The sequence below is a fragment of the Schistocerca americana genome, chromosome 6, assembly GCF_021461395.2.
Source record: "Schistocerca americana isolate TAMUIC-IGC-003095 chromosome 6, iqSchAmer2.1, whole genome shotgun sequence".
In the NCBI taxonomy this organism is placed as follows: Eukaryota; Metazoa; Arthropoda; class Insecta; order Orthoptera; family Acrididae; genus Schistocerca; species Schistocerca americana.
Window position 1 is genome coordinate 548,626,472 of NC_060124.1, and position 18,458 is coordinate 548,644,929.

The 18,458-nt window shown below is 39.1% G+C and overlaps 1 protein-coding gene across 1 annotated transcript in view; it reads left to right on the plus strand.

Annotated features, from left to right (window-relative positions):
* The window catches only part of LOC124620280 (nexilin-like), a 171,279-nt gene that overhangs the window by 119,850 nt on the left and 32,971 nt on the right, over positions 1-18,458 (plus strand). The window contains exons 8-9 of the mRNA XM_047146948.1: positions 5,574-5,657; positions 6,261-6,344. Coding sequence (XP_047002904.1) covers positions 5,574-5,657; positions 6,261-6,344 — 168 coding nt within the window. The remainder of the gene's footprint in view (positions 1-5,573; positions 5,658-6,260; positions 6,345-18,458) is intronic.

Sequence of the window (18,458 nt, forward strand, 5' to 3'; positions counted from 1 at the left end):
ATGAATGTGTATTAGTGGAGAAGTACTGGAAAATTGAAGCATGTGGAGGAGTGTGGTGTGATTACGGAATATGAAGTTCTTAACAGTAATAACGTGAAATAGCATTTCGTTTAAATTTTTTATGGGGTTTCAAACGTCAGGTGGTTACTTGTAGAGTTAGACCTCTACACTTAATTTTTTTAAGTTCATGTGCTTTCATCACGTATGCTCAAATTAACAGCTTAGTTCAACAGTGACAACTTTGTCAAGTGCTCTATGAGATTCTATCCGTGTGGTTTCACCCATGACGTCCTCTTGACGTCATGACTTTACGTTGCAGAGCGTGTAAGCGGTCTGTTGTTAAATGCTATCTGTGTTTGTGTTAGTTACTAATGTAATTTATAAAGTTTGTAAAATATGCTGTTTATTGCAAATGTGTCGTGATATACGATGGTGTTGTTTATTGGGGGGAGGGGGTAACTTGAGGCCACAGGTTATATTATCAATGGAGAAACTATTAGCGACTAATGTTTCTTTTTTTTCTGACATATATTTAACTGTTTTTTTTCTGTATTTCGCACGATATACGATGGTGAGGTTAGGCAGTACCTTAAGAGCAGAAGATAAATTTTTGTGAGTGAAATGATTAATGATAATTTTTATCATGTTGATTGTTGCAGATCTTTAGCTATTTTTGTAATATGGGAGAATTGTCTACGGTGCTGTTAGCCGTGAACCTAAGTACATTGTAGAAGTTGTCCTGAGAGGAACGAATAGTAATGTTAGTCATAATTTTTTAACTTATTAATAGTTGGTTGCTTTTTTTCGAATGTGACGCCGCTGAAGGGGAGCGTATATGAAATCGATTGTTTTGTAGGGTTCTTATTGTTGTTGCCAGTGTCTCGCGCTTTTGATGTATGATTCGTTTTGTTCTATGGTACTTTTTGACCTGTTAACGTTCGTTTGTAGTGTGATACCAAATTTTTGAATTTATTTTCGTTCGTTTATTCTTGAGGAATTTGTGTGTGTTATTTTTCGATAAAGTCGTAGTTATATGGAGTTTTCTTGTGCGTCTTTTCTTTTTTTTGTTTTTTTGGTGGGGTTTACAATTTTTTGGTTTATTATGGAATAGTTCCAGTGTGTCATTTATCGATTATGTCGTTTTATGTGGATGTGTGTGGTATTGCTGTCTTTGTTAGGGCTATATAGGTGCAGCGTACATTTTCTTTTGGTTCATTCTGGAAGAATTTGTGCATGTTATTTTTCTATTATGTTGTTATTTTGTGGATGTGTGATTGGTATTCTTGTCGTCGTTTAATCTGTGTAGATTAAGCGAATTATTGGAATCAAATTTTGTGTTTTCGTTATATTTTCGTTGAGTTTATTCTAGAGGAATTTGTGTAAGATATTATTCGATTTTTTCGTTATATTCATCTTAGCTTTATAAATTTTTGCATTTTGTTTCTGCCCTGTCAGTTTCTGCAGCAGTGACGTTACTTTCATTTTATATGCTCTTCGAAAGAACTGCATTATGCAATCACAGCTATAACGGTACATTTTATGAGAGAATGTATGTTTCGGTCGAGGATCAGACCATCATCAAGCCTAAAAACGATCTCAACTATGAACTTGCGTAATAGGAATAGCAATTCCGGATGTACAGTGTTCCGTCATTGACATTAACTTGTCATGTCCATTATGTCCATTTAACTTCATAGACATTTCTACCAATGTAATGTCTATACAGATAATACCAATGGTCGAGCTATCTGCGTTTGATAACTGCTATTGCAATATACGCGAAAGCATAGCTGAGACGGTTTTCGGGACCGATGATGGGCCGATTTTAGACCAAATTCGATGGCCCCTAATGAAACGTACCGTCGTACCTGTCTATTGCACAATACAGTTGTTAACATTCATTAAAGCTGCACAACGCCTCCGCTACAATTTTTTTTTTTTTTTTTCGACCGTAATAGTCTATCTTGTTATCGCCTTCTCCAATAATATAATCGGACTGTTAGTAAAATTTATCTGTGGTTGTTGTGGTAGACTCGGAGCGGTCTCTAGTTACATTAATTTTTACTTTCACAATGAAAACAGTGTAACCGACCTTCCTGTTTCGTCGATTACACTTACATATTGCGTATGATCGCTGCAGGGTTATACTGCTAGACTTATCTTCCGTCTGCGAAGAAGAAAACACGTTAGAAACTGGTTACAACTGTGTAAAGTTATACAGAGTTGACTTGGCACCAGAATATGAGATTCTTGCTTCCCTGTTGCTTAAGGAAATTAAAGCACTATCTATGAGTTAGGTTAACTGTTAGATCACTTGGGAGTTTATTAACTGTACGGACGTTTTCAACAATCAAGACTCCGCTGCATATTTGTCAGTGCTATAACATGATTATTTCGTCTTACATAGATTCAAATTACTGAAAATTTTCATTGCAGTTCTTGTTTAACCATTTATATCGACGTTCCAGTACAACGTTGTTCTCTGCAGTTATCGAGGTTGCTGCCCAATGTTGATCGCAGGGTTTGCTAACAAAAATCAGCTTAACTGTGGTGGACCATTGCATAATAATGACTTCCGTATTCTCTGGAGTAGTTGAAGTATCGAAACGAATTAGTTTCTTGAGTTCTTGAGTAAAAGATTCCATAATTTTGATTCAGGCGTTATAGTGTTGGATTTTGTGTTTCGAGAGCAAGTTCTTGGGGAGTATTAGAAGCTTTGAATGATGCGAACGCTCTGTTTCAGAAGCAAGGTATATAGACTAGACCCACCAAGAGGCAACAGCCATTCCAGTACATTTTTTCAATATGTAATGCAACTTCAGAAATTTCCGAAAATGCTTGACTTGTAGAGAGAGATATCCTCACTGAGTTTTTGCCAATGTTCAACTGCTGGAATCATGTGTTCTCAAATTTATAGCTTAGTTTCACAAATAGAATGGTGTCACCTATCACTCTCCTTTTCGATTACACATACATACGGTATGTCCTACCGTTGGTTCATGCTTTTATCTTCTGCCGTCGGTGAAAAAGAAAAGTCGTAAACAGGTTCCGGCTGTGTAGTGTCATACTGAGTCGACACGGATTTGTAGCAAAAATATTATCTTTTCCTGTCACTTAAGGAAGCACAGTTAATATCTTGGAGCGCTGTCGAATGTTACACCTATTAGCTGTTTATAAGCTGCTTTTAAGTTTTCTTCATGTAGAAACCGGTGGGTAAATTTCAACCACAAATATAGTTAATACGTCGTACACGTTACTGTTTAGCTCACATGGCAATGATGTGTAATTTAGATGTAGGGTTCTCGATGACTGACACTAAGAAGGGACAGTGCAGCCCTGAGAGAATATACTGACTCGGTAATATGGATAGCAGTAAAAATCGTATTCTCGTAATATACTGCGGAAGGTATAGCCATCAGATCGTAGCGTAGTTTATTATTTAGTAACTTCATCCTACCACCAACACACATAAAAAAGAAATTCTTGTTCCTGCCCCAGGGGAAGATATTCCGCATATCATGCTGTAATAGATGACAAAATCTGAAGTTGTAATATCTGAAGTAGCTGTATAAAAAATGGTTCATATGGCTCCGAGCACTATGGGACTTAACATCGGTGGTCATCAGTCCCCTAGAACTTAGAACTACTTAAACCTAACTAACCTAAGGACATCACACACATCCATGTCCGAGGCAGGATTCGAACCTGCGATCGTAGCGGTCACACGGTTACAGACTGAAGCGCCTAGAACCGCACGGCCACACCGGCCGGCGAAGCAGCTGTATATCTGAAACTATTCTAGTATTATAATGACTTGCTAATTAAATTTAGTCTAATAGATAAGCCTTCAGCTAGTTGCTATCAAAACAAATTTATTCTCTTCAGAGTAAAAGTACCACGTAATGAACCCGCGATTGCTAAACTTCGAATAACTGTTATTGTTATGATTCATGCTCTACGAATTACTGACACAAAATTAAAGTAACTAAATCTCGACTAGTAACAAATGTATAAGCTCAATCAATTATATAGACTGTGCATGTCGTTTTTGATACAAGCAGCTGCATTTTTACAAAAGCCAAGGTTACAGACATGTCGTCACGGTTACAGGTATTTCTTGCGATCGAGTTGTGAGACATTGCTGCAAAACTTACTCGTAGGCACGGCCTAGTCATGTCTAATGTGCTGTTTGTTATCGTTACAGCAATGTTCCGCCGCAAGAAGAAGTTTTTCTCCCGGGGTTTGGGAGGGGAGAAAGACGAAGGTCTGCGACTGGAGAACAACTTGGTCGCTGTTCGGGGTACTGTAAAGGTGAGCCACGTTATATTGCAGTGACATAGCACGCAAAGCAGTAAAGTCTGAGAGCTAACTGATTGTACGTAACGTGGTCAGTTGATATTACAGACTGTCACGATTTACTGTAAATGAATATTTTTTTGCTATAAACATCCCATGTGACACGTCATTGTAAATAACACGTCTTAGATAGGCATCTCCGCACGAGTGATGATTGTGACGATTATATAAAATACCACCTAAGTACCTAACTCCGTCCAATCATTCCTCTGAAGTTCCAAAGGTACCGATCGACCGCCTCGTCATCGTCAGACGATAGACGTCACTGTATGGAGGAGCATGTGGTTAGCATACTGCTCTTCTGGATCGTGATCAGATGCAAAATACCGGCGGCAATGAATGTCGCTGATGGATGGATGGATTTGTTGATCACTGGAGCGAAGTGAGATGTGCTAGTCACTCAACAGTTCACAATAGTCGTCATTCTAAAACTTGAGCTTATCTCCAGACCTACATAAAATTTTTAAAATTTGCCATAGTGGTCTTGACTTCAAGTAAAACAAAGAGCTTGAGACCTCTTCCAAACTTACTTCTGCCTTCGCATCAAAAGATAAAGCGCCGTAAAATATGGGCTATAGGAATTCTAATACTACATGCGCCACAGATATAGTGGTCATTTAACATGAGTATGAAGCCCTTAGAAAAAGCCTTTAGCAATTCAGAGTCGTATATTCTCTGACCCGCAGGGTAGCCTGACACTGTGTCTCTCGCTTTGTTCCCTGCAGGACTCCTTTGCTGCATTATGCTGGCCCTTTCCCCTGGATCCCACTGGCCCTAGATCCTCTCCTCCGTGTTATTACCACAATATATCCGGACTTGTCGCATTAGGTAAGCTAATGTTGATAATCGAACCTGAATGCTGTTTAAACAATTCTGACAATTGTATTCAATCCCATTAAACTTTACACTGACCTCAGACATGGACAGTTGATTCTAACCATTTATCATTCCGGTAAATTGGGTGTGGTATTTGTTAACACTGAGCAAATAACTATGTGAGAGACTTGAGAAAGGTAACATCCCTCTCCAGTTGTAAAGAATTATGGTGAAAAATATTCTGGGGCAGAGGCGCACTAAATATGCTGATAACGCGATCGACTGGTTGAAGACGACATTGCAGAATTTGTAACACCTGTACATGTAAAGAACTAGCGTTATCTCTGAATTACCAAGCATGCTCTATGACTAATCAAACTAACAAGTTCTTTTCCTTACAGGAGCGTCAGTTCACCCTGGACTCGTTTTTTGAGGAGATAATGCAGAAGCGGCTGCAGGAAGAGAAAGAAGTCGTTTCTGTTTCGGTGAGTGTAAATTACAAAGTAGTAGGAATAGTAGCATTTGGTTTCAAAGTGAATTTCTCGTTTTATCACTACATGAAAACTTACTCTCGAATATGATACTAGAAACTGGTCTGCTTCCGGGTATTAGGCTGAATTGTTGTGTTCATTTTGTGCACATTACTTCGACGGACGTCCCAGCGATCAACTTCATGTGCTGCGAACTTTGCACTAATGTGTTCACGCTGCTTGGACTCAAACCAGTCAGGGAACGTCACACGACCTGAGGAACATGGGTCGGTCAGTTACTGAAATGTTGACCGTAAAGCAGGAACAACAACACGGCATAACCTCAGAAGCACATCATTAACCAGTCGTGCCCAGAAAAATGTTAAAGATAATGGGATATTAGATACTTGTTAGTATTAATTGTTGCTGGGACATCACACGACTGGTGTTTCTTGGATATTAAATTGAGTTACTAGATATTAAATACCTTACCTGTACACTGCTAAATTTATGACAAATGTAACACTTCGTAACACTTTTATATGATAGGAACTAGTATTAATTTTGGATTACTGCACATGTTGGGTGACATAAAACTAATAAGTTCTTTTCCAACAGGAGCGTCAGTTCACTCTGGACGCCTTTTTTGAGGAGATTCTGCAGAAGCGGCTGCAGGAAGAGAGAGAAGTCCGTCCTGCTCCGGTTAGTATAAATGCGAACAGTATCAGGAATAGTAGCATTTGGTTTCAAAGTGAATTTTTCGTTTTCTCATTACATGATAACTTACTCTCAAAGATGGTACTAGTTACTGGTCTGCTTTCGTGTGTTAGGCCGAATTGTTGTGTTCATTTTGTGCACAATACTTCAACGGACGTCCCAGCCATCAACTTCATGTGCTGCGAACTTTGCGGTAATGTTCTCTCTGCTTGACTCATATCAGTCAGGAAACGTCTCACGATCTGAAGAAAATGGCTCGGTCACTTGTTGAAATGTTGACCATAAAGCAGGAACAACAACACGGCATAACCTAAGAAGCACATCATTAACCAGTCGTACACAGAAAATGTTAAAGATAATGGAATATTAGTTACTTGTTAGTATTAATAGTATCTGAGATGTGAAACGAATTGTGTTAGTTGGATACTAAATTGAATTACTATATTCTTAATTTCGATACCTGAACCGTGCGAATTTGTGGTAAATGTTACAATTCGTTATACTTGTATATGACAGGAACTAGCACAAATTGTGAATCACTTCACGTGTTAGATAACATGAAAGTAATAAGATCTATTCCAACAGGAGCGTCAGTTCACACTGGACGTCTTTTTCGTGGAGTTGCTGCAGAGACGGCTGCAGGAGGAGGATTAAGGCGGTGCTGTTACGGTGAGTGGTACTTCGATCTGTGTAAGGGACAACAGATTTTGGTTTCTATGAGTATTTCTCATTTCATGATCACATGGTAGCTCCCTTCAGAAGGGGAGTCTTCAAGATATTATTCGAGTATAGAGTATTACGATTTTTAATATAACTGAAATGGTGTCAGTTTAGATATATCACCATGGCTACAAAATTCTATGGTCGACCCATAAACTTTCTCGGTACCTATAGTCTGCTGTTCTTTTATACCAATTGTAAACTCTGATCAGATACAAAATCCTTTCGCGGCATACGTATCTTTTAGCTCTAGTATTGGTAGGATATACTTAAACTCAAGAATCAATGGTACATACGATACCGTTGGCTACACTTTCAGATGAGGGAGAGCCTTTCAGATAACGTTCTCCTATGTCCCCTCCCGCCCATAACAGTTATCAAGTTCTCAGCGAAGTTTCACCTTCAGCCTCCCACGATTATACTTGGTATTTTAATCCCATTTCTTATGCTGCATGATCGTTTATTTTTCTGTCCCGTATTTATCCTTGAAGCTCTCCGAATTTGAACTGTACATTTACACAATTTGTTTTAAGAAACTCTACTATTTTGGTAAGGATGGATTTAGCAACAGTCACAATTCTCTCCGTTCCATAATGAATATATTTCAGGTGAGGATAATACATGCGTCTGCGTGAGATATCTACCATCTGATGCAATAATTTAGTAGATCATTTCACCACAATAGATAACACTCCGGGAGGAGTAAATAGGCAAACATTCCCTGTCGGTAATTTTCATATTTGCGATAATTAGTATTCTAGGGTTCATGAGTTGGCGCGATAGAAACATCCCTTCTATGGATACAGAAACTGACCATTTGTTAGCATGTGGTCCTACGATAATTTAGCACTTTCCTTTACAGATGTCATATCAACTCACCATAATAGGGCGACGTTTATAATTTTGAAATTTATATTTGTCGCAGATCACTCCGGTGTCCTCCGTGCCCACCTTGGAGGTCTGTACATGACACCGCGCAGATCTTGAGAGCCGCCATGCCAGACGCTGAATGTGTTGACGCGTGACCACCAACGCGACGTCTGGAGAAGACCGTCCGGCTGCCAAAATGTGCGTCCGCGATACTGCGGCCAATACCACCTGAAACCACAGTTACCAATCGAATAAACCTTTGGATTGATGATATAACAAGTCTCGTTGTTTGTTTTATTTGCAACAGTTGGCGTTGTGGTAATGTAGATGGCTCGCATTGGGGCTGACTGTGGTTCATATTCTCTTCCGACCAAGAAGATCTACATTTCGGTGGTTCCTCTTAGTAGATTAATGGAAACAAATGGAAGGTTCTTCGGAATAAAACTCGTTCGAGTCTGTCCCCGATGCGAGCTGCATCTGTCATTACCTCTCCATCGATGGAAATGGAAGAAACTGTTTTGTGCAACATTAACATTTGCCAACTACGTTTAACAGAAATATCATTGACACTAAGTATAATTCTAAAAAGAGTAGGAAAATCAATGACATTAATGATAACACTCAAAAGACTAGAGTGACTACAAAATCGCTGCTCCTAAGGACAACAAAGTAGTCTCCATAATCCCGACATCTACTATTCAACAAAGTGAGCCACAAGTAATATGGCACTACACACGCAGGAACTAAAAGGTAATCAACATTTGAAGCCCTCAGACGGAGCTGGCATCACATCTGCACGCACAAGTCACCTAAATCCGTAAATTCCGGGGAGGGGTGCCATGAGCTCTGACGCCACATGCCCAGATGTCTTCGATCGGGTTTACATGTGTCGAGATAGGAGAGCCAACACATGAACTGGAAATCGGGACTGTGTTCATCGAACCGCTCAACACACTCCATTCCATCACGCTCTTGCCCTTGTGATATACAACATGCATCGTGCGTTTGTCTGACTAGCAGTCATTCCTCGCCATGTGTCGCTGCTATCGCGTGAACGGATTTATATCGACAGTAGATCGGCGGCCATAACATTCTGGTTTATCTGTGTATCTGTTTATGAAGTAGTAGGTATGTAAACAAACTCAGATGCTGCTTATAACAGAGGCATGGCGAGTGTCTTTGCGTGGGACACATAAATAAAAGTACGCTTAGTGTAATCAAACTGATGTTGCAATTCACTGAATTGCATTGGCAAACAACAATTGATTAGCGTGTGGATGTAACCTCAAACGAGTAAACAACTAAATTAATGGTGCCTTAAGATCGACTGAGAATTCAGAGAGAGTTCATCACCACTGCCATTTATACTTTGGCCCTTATGCACTATGATTTGTTATGACGTTAAAATTTACTTTCGGGGCTAATGTTGCAGAGGAAAATGCTGTTGCAGAAGCACGTTTTTATTTCATTTTTTATTTATTTCACCAAAACTAAAGAAGAGTCGTTTGGGAGATTTATAGTGGTACGACATGAGCCAGATGCGCAGCACATAAGTCTGGATCACCTTCACGCTAGGATTTTGTCACAGTCTAAAGTATTACCCAATATTCATGGCTGTACAGTTAACTTCAACCCGAAGAAAATGACACAGTAATGCTGTCTCGAAAATAATGAAACAGTTTAATAATATTTGGGGAATTTTATCGTACTTCGTTAGATAACAATGATAAGTTACTTTCTTTACATGTTTCTAAGGACTTGTGTGAAATAATAACGCAGTCACAAAAGAAGCAAAAGTGATACAGAGAATGTTTGTTGCATGGTAAATACAACGAAATCAGGATGTGTGACTTAAACCCAGTAATGATTTCATGATAACATTGTTAATATTTGGACCATTTTAGTCAGTTGCAGCTTACATTATGCGTAGATAATAACTGATTAGAAATATATTGTATATTATAGACTTCTGAAATGCCTAGTACCTTTAGGCGAAAAAGTTTGGTACACACATGTAAATTCAGTAATAAAACAAGGAGTATTTTCTAGTCTCTATGATAAAACACAATGTAGTTCATGTTAGCTGCTAACAGTAGAAGGAATACATAAAAAATGGAAATGGCAGGTAACAACTCACGGCCTACAGAACAAAAGACTAGGATAAGGTGACATAAAATAAAATTAATAGGTAGTTCGGTACTGCACTTGATAGTTTACAGACATGGAAACAAAATAAGGCGAAACAAATAATTTTTCTTTTTAAGTTATGCAGTACGATAATGGAATAGTAATTCGTCACAGTTTTCTAAATAACTTTCAGAATGTTCTTGGTTACATTGTGCTTAACGTCTGCCAGACCGGAATTTCTTTTTTTCCAGACTAATGTGATAGCAAAACCGTCTACTGCTGAATACAAGCATACATCGTTCCAAGTCCACACACTTTTATTCTACCTTGAACAGCACTGTGACTTGTACATTTCAATAACTCTCTTCCTAATAGTTACGAAAAAGTTAGCTACACACCTCCTGAATTTGTTTATTCTTGTGATTTCGTTCAGTATATTGCTGGTATGTACCATTTTAACCCATTTTCTAAATATATTGCCACCACAACAATAAGCTGATGCAAATTAGCTTATTCAGGTCCGCTAGGAATAAAACTTCACCGATCTCCCCTGTTTGCTAACATTACATGGGAGTAGACGAACCTATTGGGAGCACTCTGATCTGTTACATCAAAAGTGGAAACTGGTGACGTTAATATAACACAGCGCACAAAGCCATACAATTTAAAGGTACTGGACGATCCATTTGTTAAATGGATGGACGAAAATAGGTATCTCATATTCCGAAGATGTAAGAGTTAGCTAAATTTGTGAACGGTTGATTTACATTACCTGAAGGATAATGAAACGAAATAAAAATGAAATCTGAAGAAAACTTAAGCGAAAGTTTACATTCTATGAGAGTGTTACTACGGCCATTTGAATGTGCAGTGAAGTATCTGAAATAAAACCAAAGTTATGGTTCACTCATAAGTGGGGATTAACACAAGGCAAATCGATAAATCTCCTGGTTGTAATTACTAATTCGTGAAAGTTTTTGAACATCTCTGTTGCTGGTGTAGTTATTCATATAACGATACTTTACCATTTTTGCGGTGTTTCAGGTGAATTCGACACAAAGTTGTTAGATGGCAGCTGTCAGAACTCGTTATATGAGAACGCTCCAGTGCTGCTTAAGAACCTTTCTTTGTTGGATTTATGAGCTCAAATACGGTCTTAGTTTCAGAATGGCTACACTTATTTGTATTATTTTATTAAAATCTGAAATGGTCCCATGTAACGAATACTGTTGCACTTTTACTTAACAACACTATGTACGCGTAGTAAGTTATTATTCGTTAACTAGGTCATATATAATTACTTTTCCTGCAAATAGTTCCTGTTTCCATCACAATAAATGGAATGTTGAGACGTCTTGATGTCGAAAAAAATGGTTCAAATGGCTCTGAGCACTATGGGACTTACCTGCTAAGGTCATCAGTCCCCTGGAACTTAGAACTACTTAAACCTATCTAACCTAAGGACATCACACACATCCATGCCCGAGGCAGGATTTGAACCTGCGACCGTAGCGGTCGCGCGGTTCCAACTGTAGCGCCTAGAACCGCTCGGCCACCCCGGCCGGCCTTGCTGTCGAGTGTGAAAGTATTTCGCACTATACAATAATTTCCAAATCAGTTGCAGCTTGGAGCACTCCTCCTCTGTGATTCTCGGATACACTGTAGCTATCTCTCAGAGAAACCGTGAGCGTCTCACATGGAAACTTTTGCCCTCCTAAGCCAAACTGTGAAAACAAAGCTACTGCATTTTGTAAAATTCACAAAAATCACATAACACATAACACTGCAAAAATCAAAGTAATCGCCAACAGTAATTGTACTTAAATAACTTTCTATAACAGTGACTAGTAGCGTGTGTTCTTTAACCCAGGACGGGACCAAAATAATACCCTGATGTATCGTCAGTTGGCATCTAACGAACTACGTGTTTTTCCTGATCGTACTAGTTTCGTACATTTCGTAGAATAGTCCTATAATTAAAACGGGAAATAAACGTTGGTCGTTTTTAAAAGAGTTCCACACATGTCTCCCGGTGACAATCCACAAAATTCCCATAAGAAGTCTAAATGACTTTCCACAGTATACACTCTCGTAAGTAACTCAGCCCATGTAAGAGTAGTCCAAGTTGACAATGCTCTGGCTTCATCCTGCTCATCTATAGAACACCTACGTCAGGATTCACTACTACAAGATATTCTGTTATCTTCGCTCTAAACAGAATCAAACTAATCAACATGGCTGCCTTGGCAGCAGCGCACTCCATAATATCGCCTGCAGGAAATTACAGAATGTAGAGAACTTATGCTTTCCTACTACTGTATAACGGGAATGCTTACATCTGGGGTGAAAACTTGTGTTGTTATGTCGTTACAGCACATCATCACATCGCTCGAGCGTTTAACCGATGCAATTGCTTCACCCGTCCAATAACTGTCAGCCTGCGACGTAAAAACGCATTACGTCTTTATTAAACTGAATAACAGCTGTGGCCGGCGTGATTTCATGTGGAGGTGACAGCCGGCACTGTGGGCGCCCCTCCCCTCCTAAGACCAAACAGAGGCGAACTCTCGCGGCCGGGGGTACGGCACTGTGTCTCAAGTATGGTGAATTATTGGGGAAGACGAGAGCCTTCGATAACACCCGTCCACTTTGATAAATAGCATCATCACTAGTCTCAAGATGAAACACAACTTTGATTTAAAAATGGCGATTAGGACGTCATATTCAGTAGTTCCTATAAAACCAAAATATAAAAATCAATTCAGAAACTTCAAAATTCGAAATAATAAATATTGGGCCTTAAAGGGAATCTGGGGAGTTATACTCTCAAATAAAAGTCACAGAGCCACAAAAATACTGGCTTATACAAAACAAAACAACCGGAAGAATACGATGCAGAATAGCATGCAGAGGTCTGCATCGAAAATGCAAAAGTAAAGCATCAAATTAGATAAATTCAACTGCTATCGAAGATATCACTCTATTAATATAAACTAATTTAAAAGCCAGACACCAATACAGAAAGCAAAAAGAAATATCAGTATAGAAAGCGAAAAAGTAATACCAGTACAGGTAGCAAATATCGCGAAAGTTAACGAAATGTGGTAACAACAACGAATACTCCAATACTGGTACAGAAAGGTTTATATTGTGAGATAGACAAAATGCAGTAACATGTATTCACCAATACACCTCAACAGAAGATTGCAAAATCCCTGAAATTACTCGTAAATACTTTTTGTGTGAGTTGTTACGCGCTAAACTGGATCTGGCGATTTCGTTCTGTAGGCAACCCAAATCAACTAGTTCTGCTACATCTTTGTACATTGGTTGCAATTACTAACATCACGTTCTTCACACTTTACGTTAGAATAACCAGTCTTCATTTACCATAACCTTCTGAAGACATTCGTTTTTCTTTATTGTCGATCTATCAGCGTTCCTTATTTCAGTAATATTACTATTAGTATTCGCTAAGTTATTAATTTCATTACATTACAGGTTTGCTCACCTTTGAAAAAAATATGTGCCGAAGTTCACTTAACTTGTAATCACTGTGTACTCACGTTACCAAGACAACCAAAGATAACGTTTAAACTTTAGTTGATTAGGAGCGTAAGCGGAGAAGACCGTAAACTCATCTTTCTCTTAAGTAACTAAACTGGTTGATCCAGTAACATGCTCATTCCATCAAAATTTGCACCACTATGTATATATCCAATATAGACTACAAACACAGCATAAGGTGACAATAAAAACGTCCCTAACGAAAACAAACCAACGCTCCGCATACGTGTGACGTCACCCGCCACAACACCAATACGTCACAGTTCAAGCCCGACAGGTGATATCGTAGTTTCAGGTTGAGACAATTACTGTTTTGTCACATCACTTGCATTCTGTCATTCCCAAGTCAGTTTATTTCACTCGTTAAATTAACGCCATAGTACTGCAGTTCTGCACTGCAGTGACTGACAATGATTGTATTGTGCTGACAGAATGTTGTCTACTGAAACAACCATCATCCTCTGCATTTGATACACTTTTCCGTTTCATCCTGTTGGCGGTAGACATCTCCATGCTTGTAATACGGGAGGCATCTGATGAGGAATAATATGTCCCTCCGAGGCGCATGCAGTTTTGCCGTTCCCATAGTTTTCGCTTTGGGTGTATGTTGTCGGAAGGCTCTATACCAATAAACTCGTTCCTCTATTCACTGCACAGCGCTAAGCTCTGAATTTTGTAGCTTTTGTGCAAAATTCTGCCGGCTGGGGTGGCTGAGCGGTTCTATTAGCTACAGTCTGGAACCGCGCTACCGCTATGGTCGCAAGTTGGAATCCTGCCTCGGGCATGGATGTGTGTTCTAGGGGACTGATGACCTCAGAAGTTAAGTCCCATAGTGCTCAGAGCCTCTTTTTTTTGCAAAATGCTGCTGTTTTTGAAACGATCCCTGGTGTTGCCAACTTACTAACAAGTGAATAATCCAAGAAGCAATAGCTCAAATTAACTTTTCCAGTCTAACATTAATGCCCACTTTCAATCGCACCAGTTCCTTACTACCACGCCGAGCTATGAGATCTTACATGTGGTGAGCCATGGGATACGTTTACTGTACGCAAATTTCTAGTACCTTTAGAACAGAAATCACACACAGGAATATACGCAGCCGAAGAATGGAGTACTGGTCATAGCTCCTCTTTGAACAGCAACTTCTCGTAGTTAGTTGGAAAACGAAAGGCCCTAAGTGGCTGGAAAAAAGGGCAGGTCAACCGTGTTTTCAACAAACACACATAGTTATTGGCCTATATCACTGACTCCGTTCGGTTCTGGAAATGTGGAACATGTTTTATGATCACGCATTACGACCTTCTTCGAGATCGAGGAAGATTTTCTACATAAATCATTACGGATTGCACAAACAGACATCCAGAGACATTCAGTTCAATATCGTCGTCAATAAGAGATAGAGCAGAAGAGAACGAGACCCAGGTTAATGCTGTTTTCCTTCACTTCGCCCTGTCGCACTCTCGTTTAGTGAACAAAGTACGAGCAAGCGTCGGTTCGTCTTGTGGCAAGCGGAGCAGTGGATCCCACAGAAATATTCATCTGACAGAATACTACAGTACATAAAAATTTTAAATTTAAAATCATCCATTCTTCTGTCTCTATGACAGAAAAGTACTTAGTTATGAGGTGTTGATGATTTCATACATTTGTCACAGAAGACAAAAAGAAAAAAAGACGGATTTGTCCAGATCACAATATTTTAGGGAAAGTGGTTTTACACAACAACTAGATAGAGCTTGCAGGCAGCCAATGGGAAGACACTGCGGCGGCGCGGCTCCTTCCGTCCTTTATCTGCAGCTACCTGTGAACTCACTGCAGCAGATCGGCGGTATTAAAGCCGAGCAGAATCCTACGGTATTTCAATTCGCACCGGGCATCATACTACGTAACTATTTCAAGAATCGGGAAAATGTCTTAATTTTCTAGTGAAAGGTGGAAGTACTGGCAAAACTTTGCTATATTCGTAACATTGGTATTCTATACGTACACTTCTAAGACCGTGCTAATCTTAACACAGTATGTGTAAAATACTTTCATTCACGTTAGCAAGTTTATCTTAACGTATTTTATGAAATCTACTAAGCACTAAGCACGGATTGTTCTTAAATGAAAATGCTCGCCATGCTATTAAGTTCTCGGTGTCTAATGCACGCAAGTTTTTAGTCACCAATCTGCTCAATATGCCACGAGGAATTACTGTCTTTTCTCATACAGTAAATTGCTTAAAAATCCGTACATTCTAAAAAGCACATTGCCTTCACCTTAAAGCACTTTTGAGGAGTGTAGCACAACGGTAACCGGCAAATTATAACTTACTTCGGAGCTCTTACTACACACGACCATACCATTGAAAGGTTGTGCTCCGAGTACTCTAGACTGCTGAAAGCTTTCTGTATCTCCAAGAGAAATGAGGAACGAAGAATACTCTGTTCTGATTGGTCAGTTTTCTTTAAGTCCAATAGAAAAACATTATTCTCTCTTGTTGGTCCGCGTTTTTCATGACCAACCAATCAACAAATAACATGCTTTCGAACTGTACTTTTTCCCAAAATAAATATTTAGCATTCTGATATTTTGTTTATACTTTAAGTTATTAAATATTTTCATTTGCACTCGAATTAGCTTTCCTTTTACCATAAACTTACTTGACATATTATGTTAAAAAATTCCCCATCGTACAACGTCCTTCAGTAGAGCAGTGATCTACATGTTTACTTTAGAACACATTCGCGCATCACTGACACTACTAAAAGCATATACAAAACTGTAAAGAGATAAATAAACAAAAGGGCTTCAGGAAATAAACAGAATAATTCGCAAAAACGTGCTCTTGACCTGTTTCTTGAATGTGTCTGTGCACTACTGTTCTCTGGTGGATGAAAATTGGAACTACGTACCCGAATGAACCCGCTTCCAGACCATCTGTCACTGTGCATGCATGAGTCATTCTCCCGATACACAGGTTCTAGGCACAATGATCAGATTCGCCAATATCGTTACACACTCTGTGATCTGTTGTAGTTTATTGTGTTTCTGAGCTTGCACTTCTTGGAAATTATGGATGCAGCAACTCATCAAATCCAGGAATTTCCCAATGACTTCTAGATTTCATTTAGGTTTCACTGCTGGACCTGATACTGTAAGTAACGATCATCTTTAGAAGGCTGCTGTTTTCAAAGGCACATGAAAACATATTCAAAATTTTATTCTTTCTTGTATGATGGATTTTTACTATGTCAGAGCAAAAACGAAAACTGCTGTCACTGATTCTGTTTCAGTTAGCGCAGGTACGACAGTGAGATTTCCACAATTTCACTTTTTATCATAATAGTCTGACATTTTTCCTCTAACGTGATATCTATATCACTGTCTTTGACATTCAAGACACCTCGCGAACAGAGTTCAAAACCTTTCGGATAATCGCTCAGAGAAATCAGAGTATAGTTATTTCTCAGAGCTACAATTGCACAGGTGTCATGAGCGGTCGTCATCCAGGTGCACAGAGTCTTCTGATTAAACATTTTGAACATGCCTATGTAGTTCGCTTTTATGCCGAAACGCAGGATCTGATTTTAACCTATGCAGAGAGGCAAATAGGGACGTTAGAAGATATTTCTTTGACTTTAGTGAGATTCTTAGTTTTTCCTACATTCTTCACAGTGTGTAATTGACATACTGAGTAAGAAAGTCTGCCATGTTTCCTACACAAGGTGGAATTTTAAATCAAGAACTGTGCAAGTTGTGTATGAAAATAGTGACTTGTAGAATGCCTGGAGAAAACTGAGATTCCATCTCGACAAACCACTATAATTATTTCAGCAACAGTGCAACGTCTGAAATGAAGGCACCAGCATTTCAATTTTGGTTGTCTGTATTTACAATCATGCAGCATTGTACAGCCAATTACAAAAATGAATAGTTGAGCCACTGTGTGTACAACAAGGGGTAGAAGACTGCAAAAATATAATCGAGCTAACGTATCTGACATGATTTCCACATGCAGAGAGATGCTGCAGCTTGCACAGAGATATGGACAGGAAAATGAATTAAATAACGGCTTTTCGGAAGATGTGTGAGATAACATAGTCGCTCAAGTTGCTGAAAGCTTTTAATTTACCAGATATGTCGTAGCTGAAAATTTATTTAATTCCGGAAAGTGTGTGTTGTATGCAGGTCACTTTCTGCAAACATTGCTACAGGTGTCTTGCAAAATAAATCCCATCCTTGTAGGCAATAAACTGAGAACAAAATTTCTGATATCAAACACGAGGAATGAGTTAAGAAATTTATGGAATCCCTATTCTTAAATGATTTGCAGAAATATTGTAGTCAGACAACGAAACTCCTGAAAGTGACTGTTACCATACCGGCGACATCGTCTGATGCGGACCTGAATGTTTTCTGCTTCGTGCTATGAGTCAGCAGCTGCTAAGAGCAGTAGCAGCGCTCTCAATCGAGAAGGTCATTTTCAACAGCATTGTAGAATTCAATGAATTGAATGAATGCTTCACTGACAGAATCTCTGATCTTAATGAGCGGAGAATGGATTATTGGAGACAAAGTCATTCGTAAAATAAATGTATTTCCGTAGAGTAGTTCTTTTTTACTATTATTAAACCATGTGTTTTAGTCATTTGAAACTTTGTAGACAACCTTCCAGTGAACCCGTAGAAAAATCTGCGCGAAACGCCATTGATAAAAGCTTATCGAGTAGCAGATCAAATGGCTGGTTTCAGGACGTTCTAGCAAACAGTAATAAGAGTTGTAACTTAAAGGGAAAAAATCGATAGATGTAGCCCAGGGGAGCTCTACAAG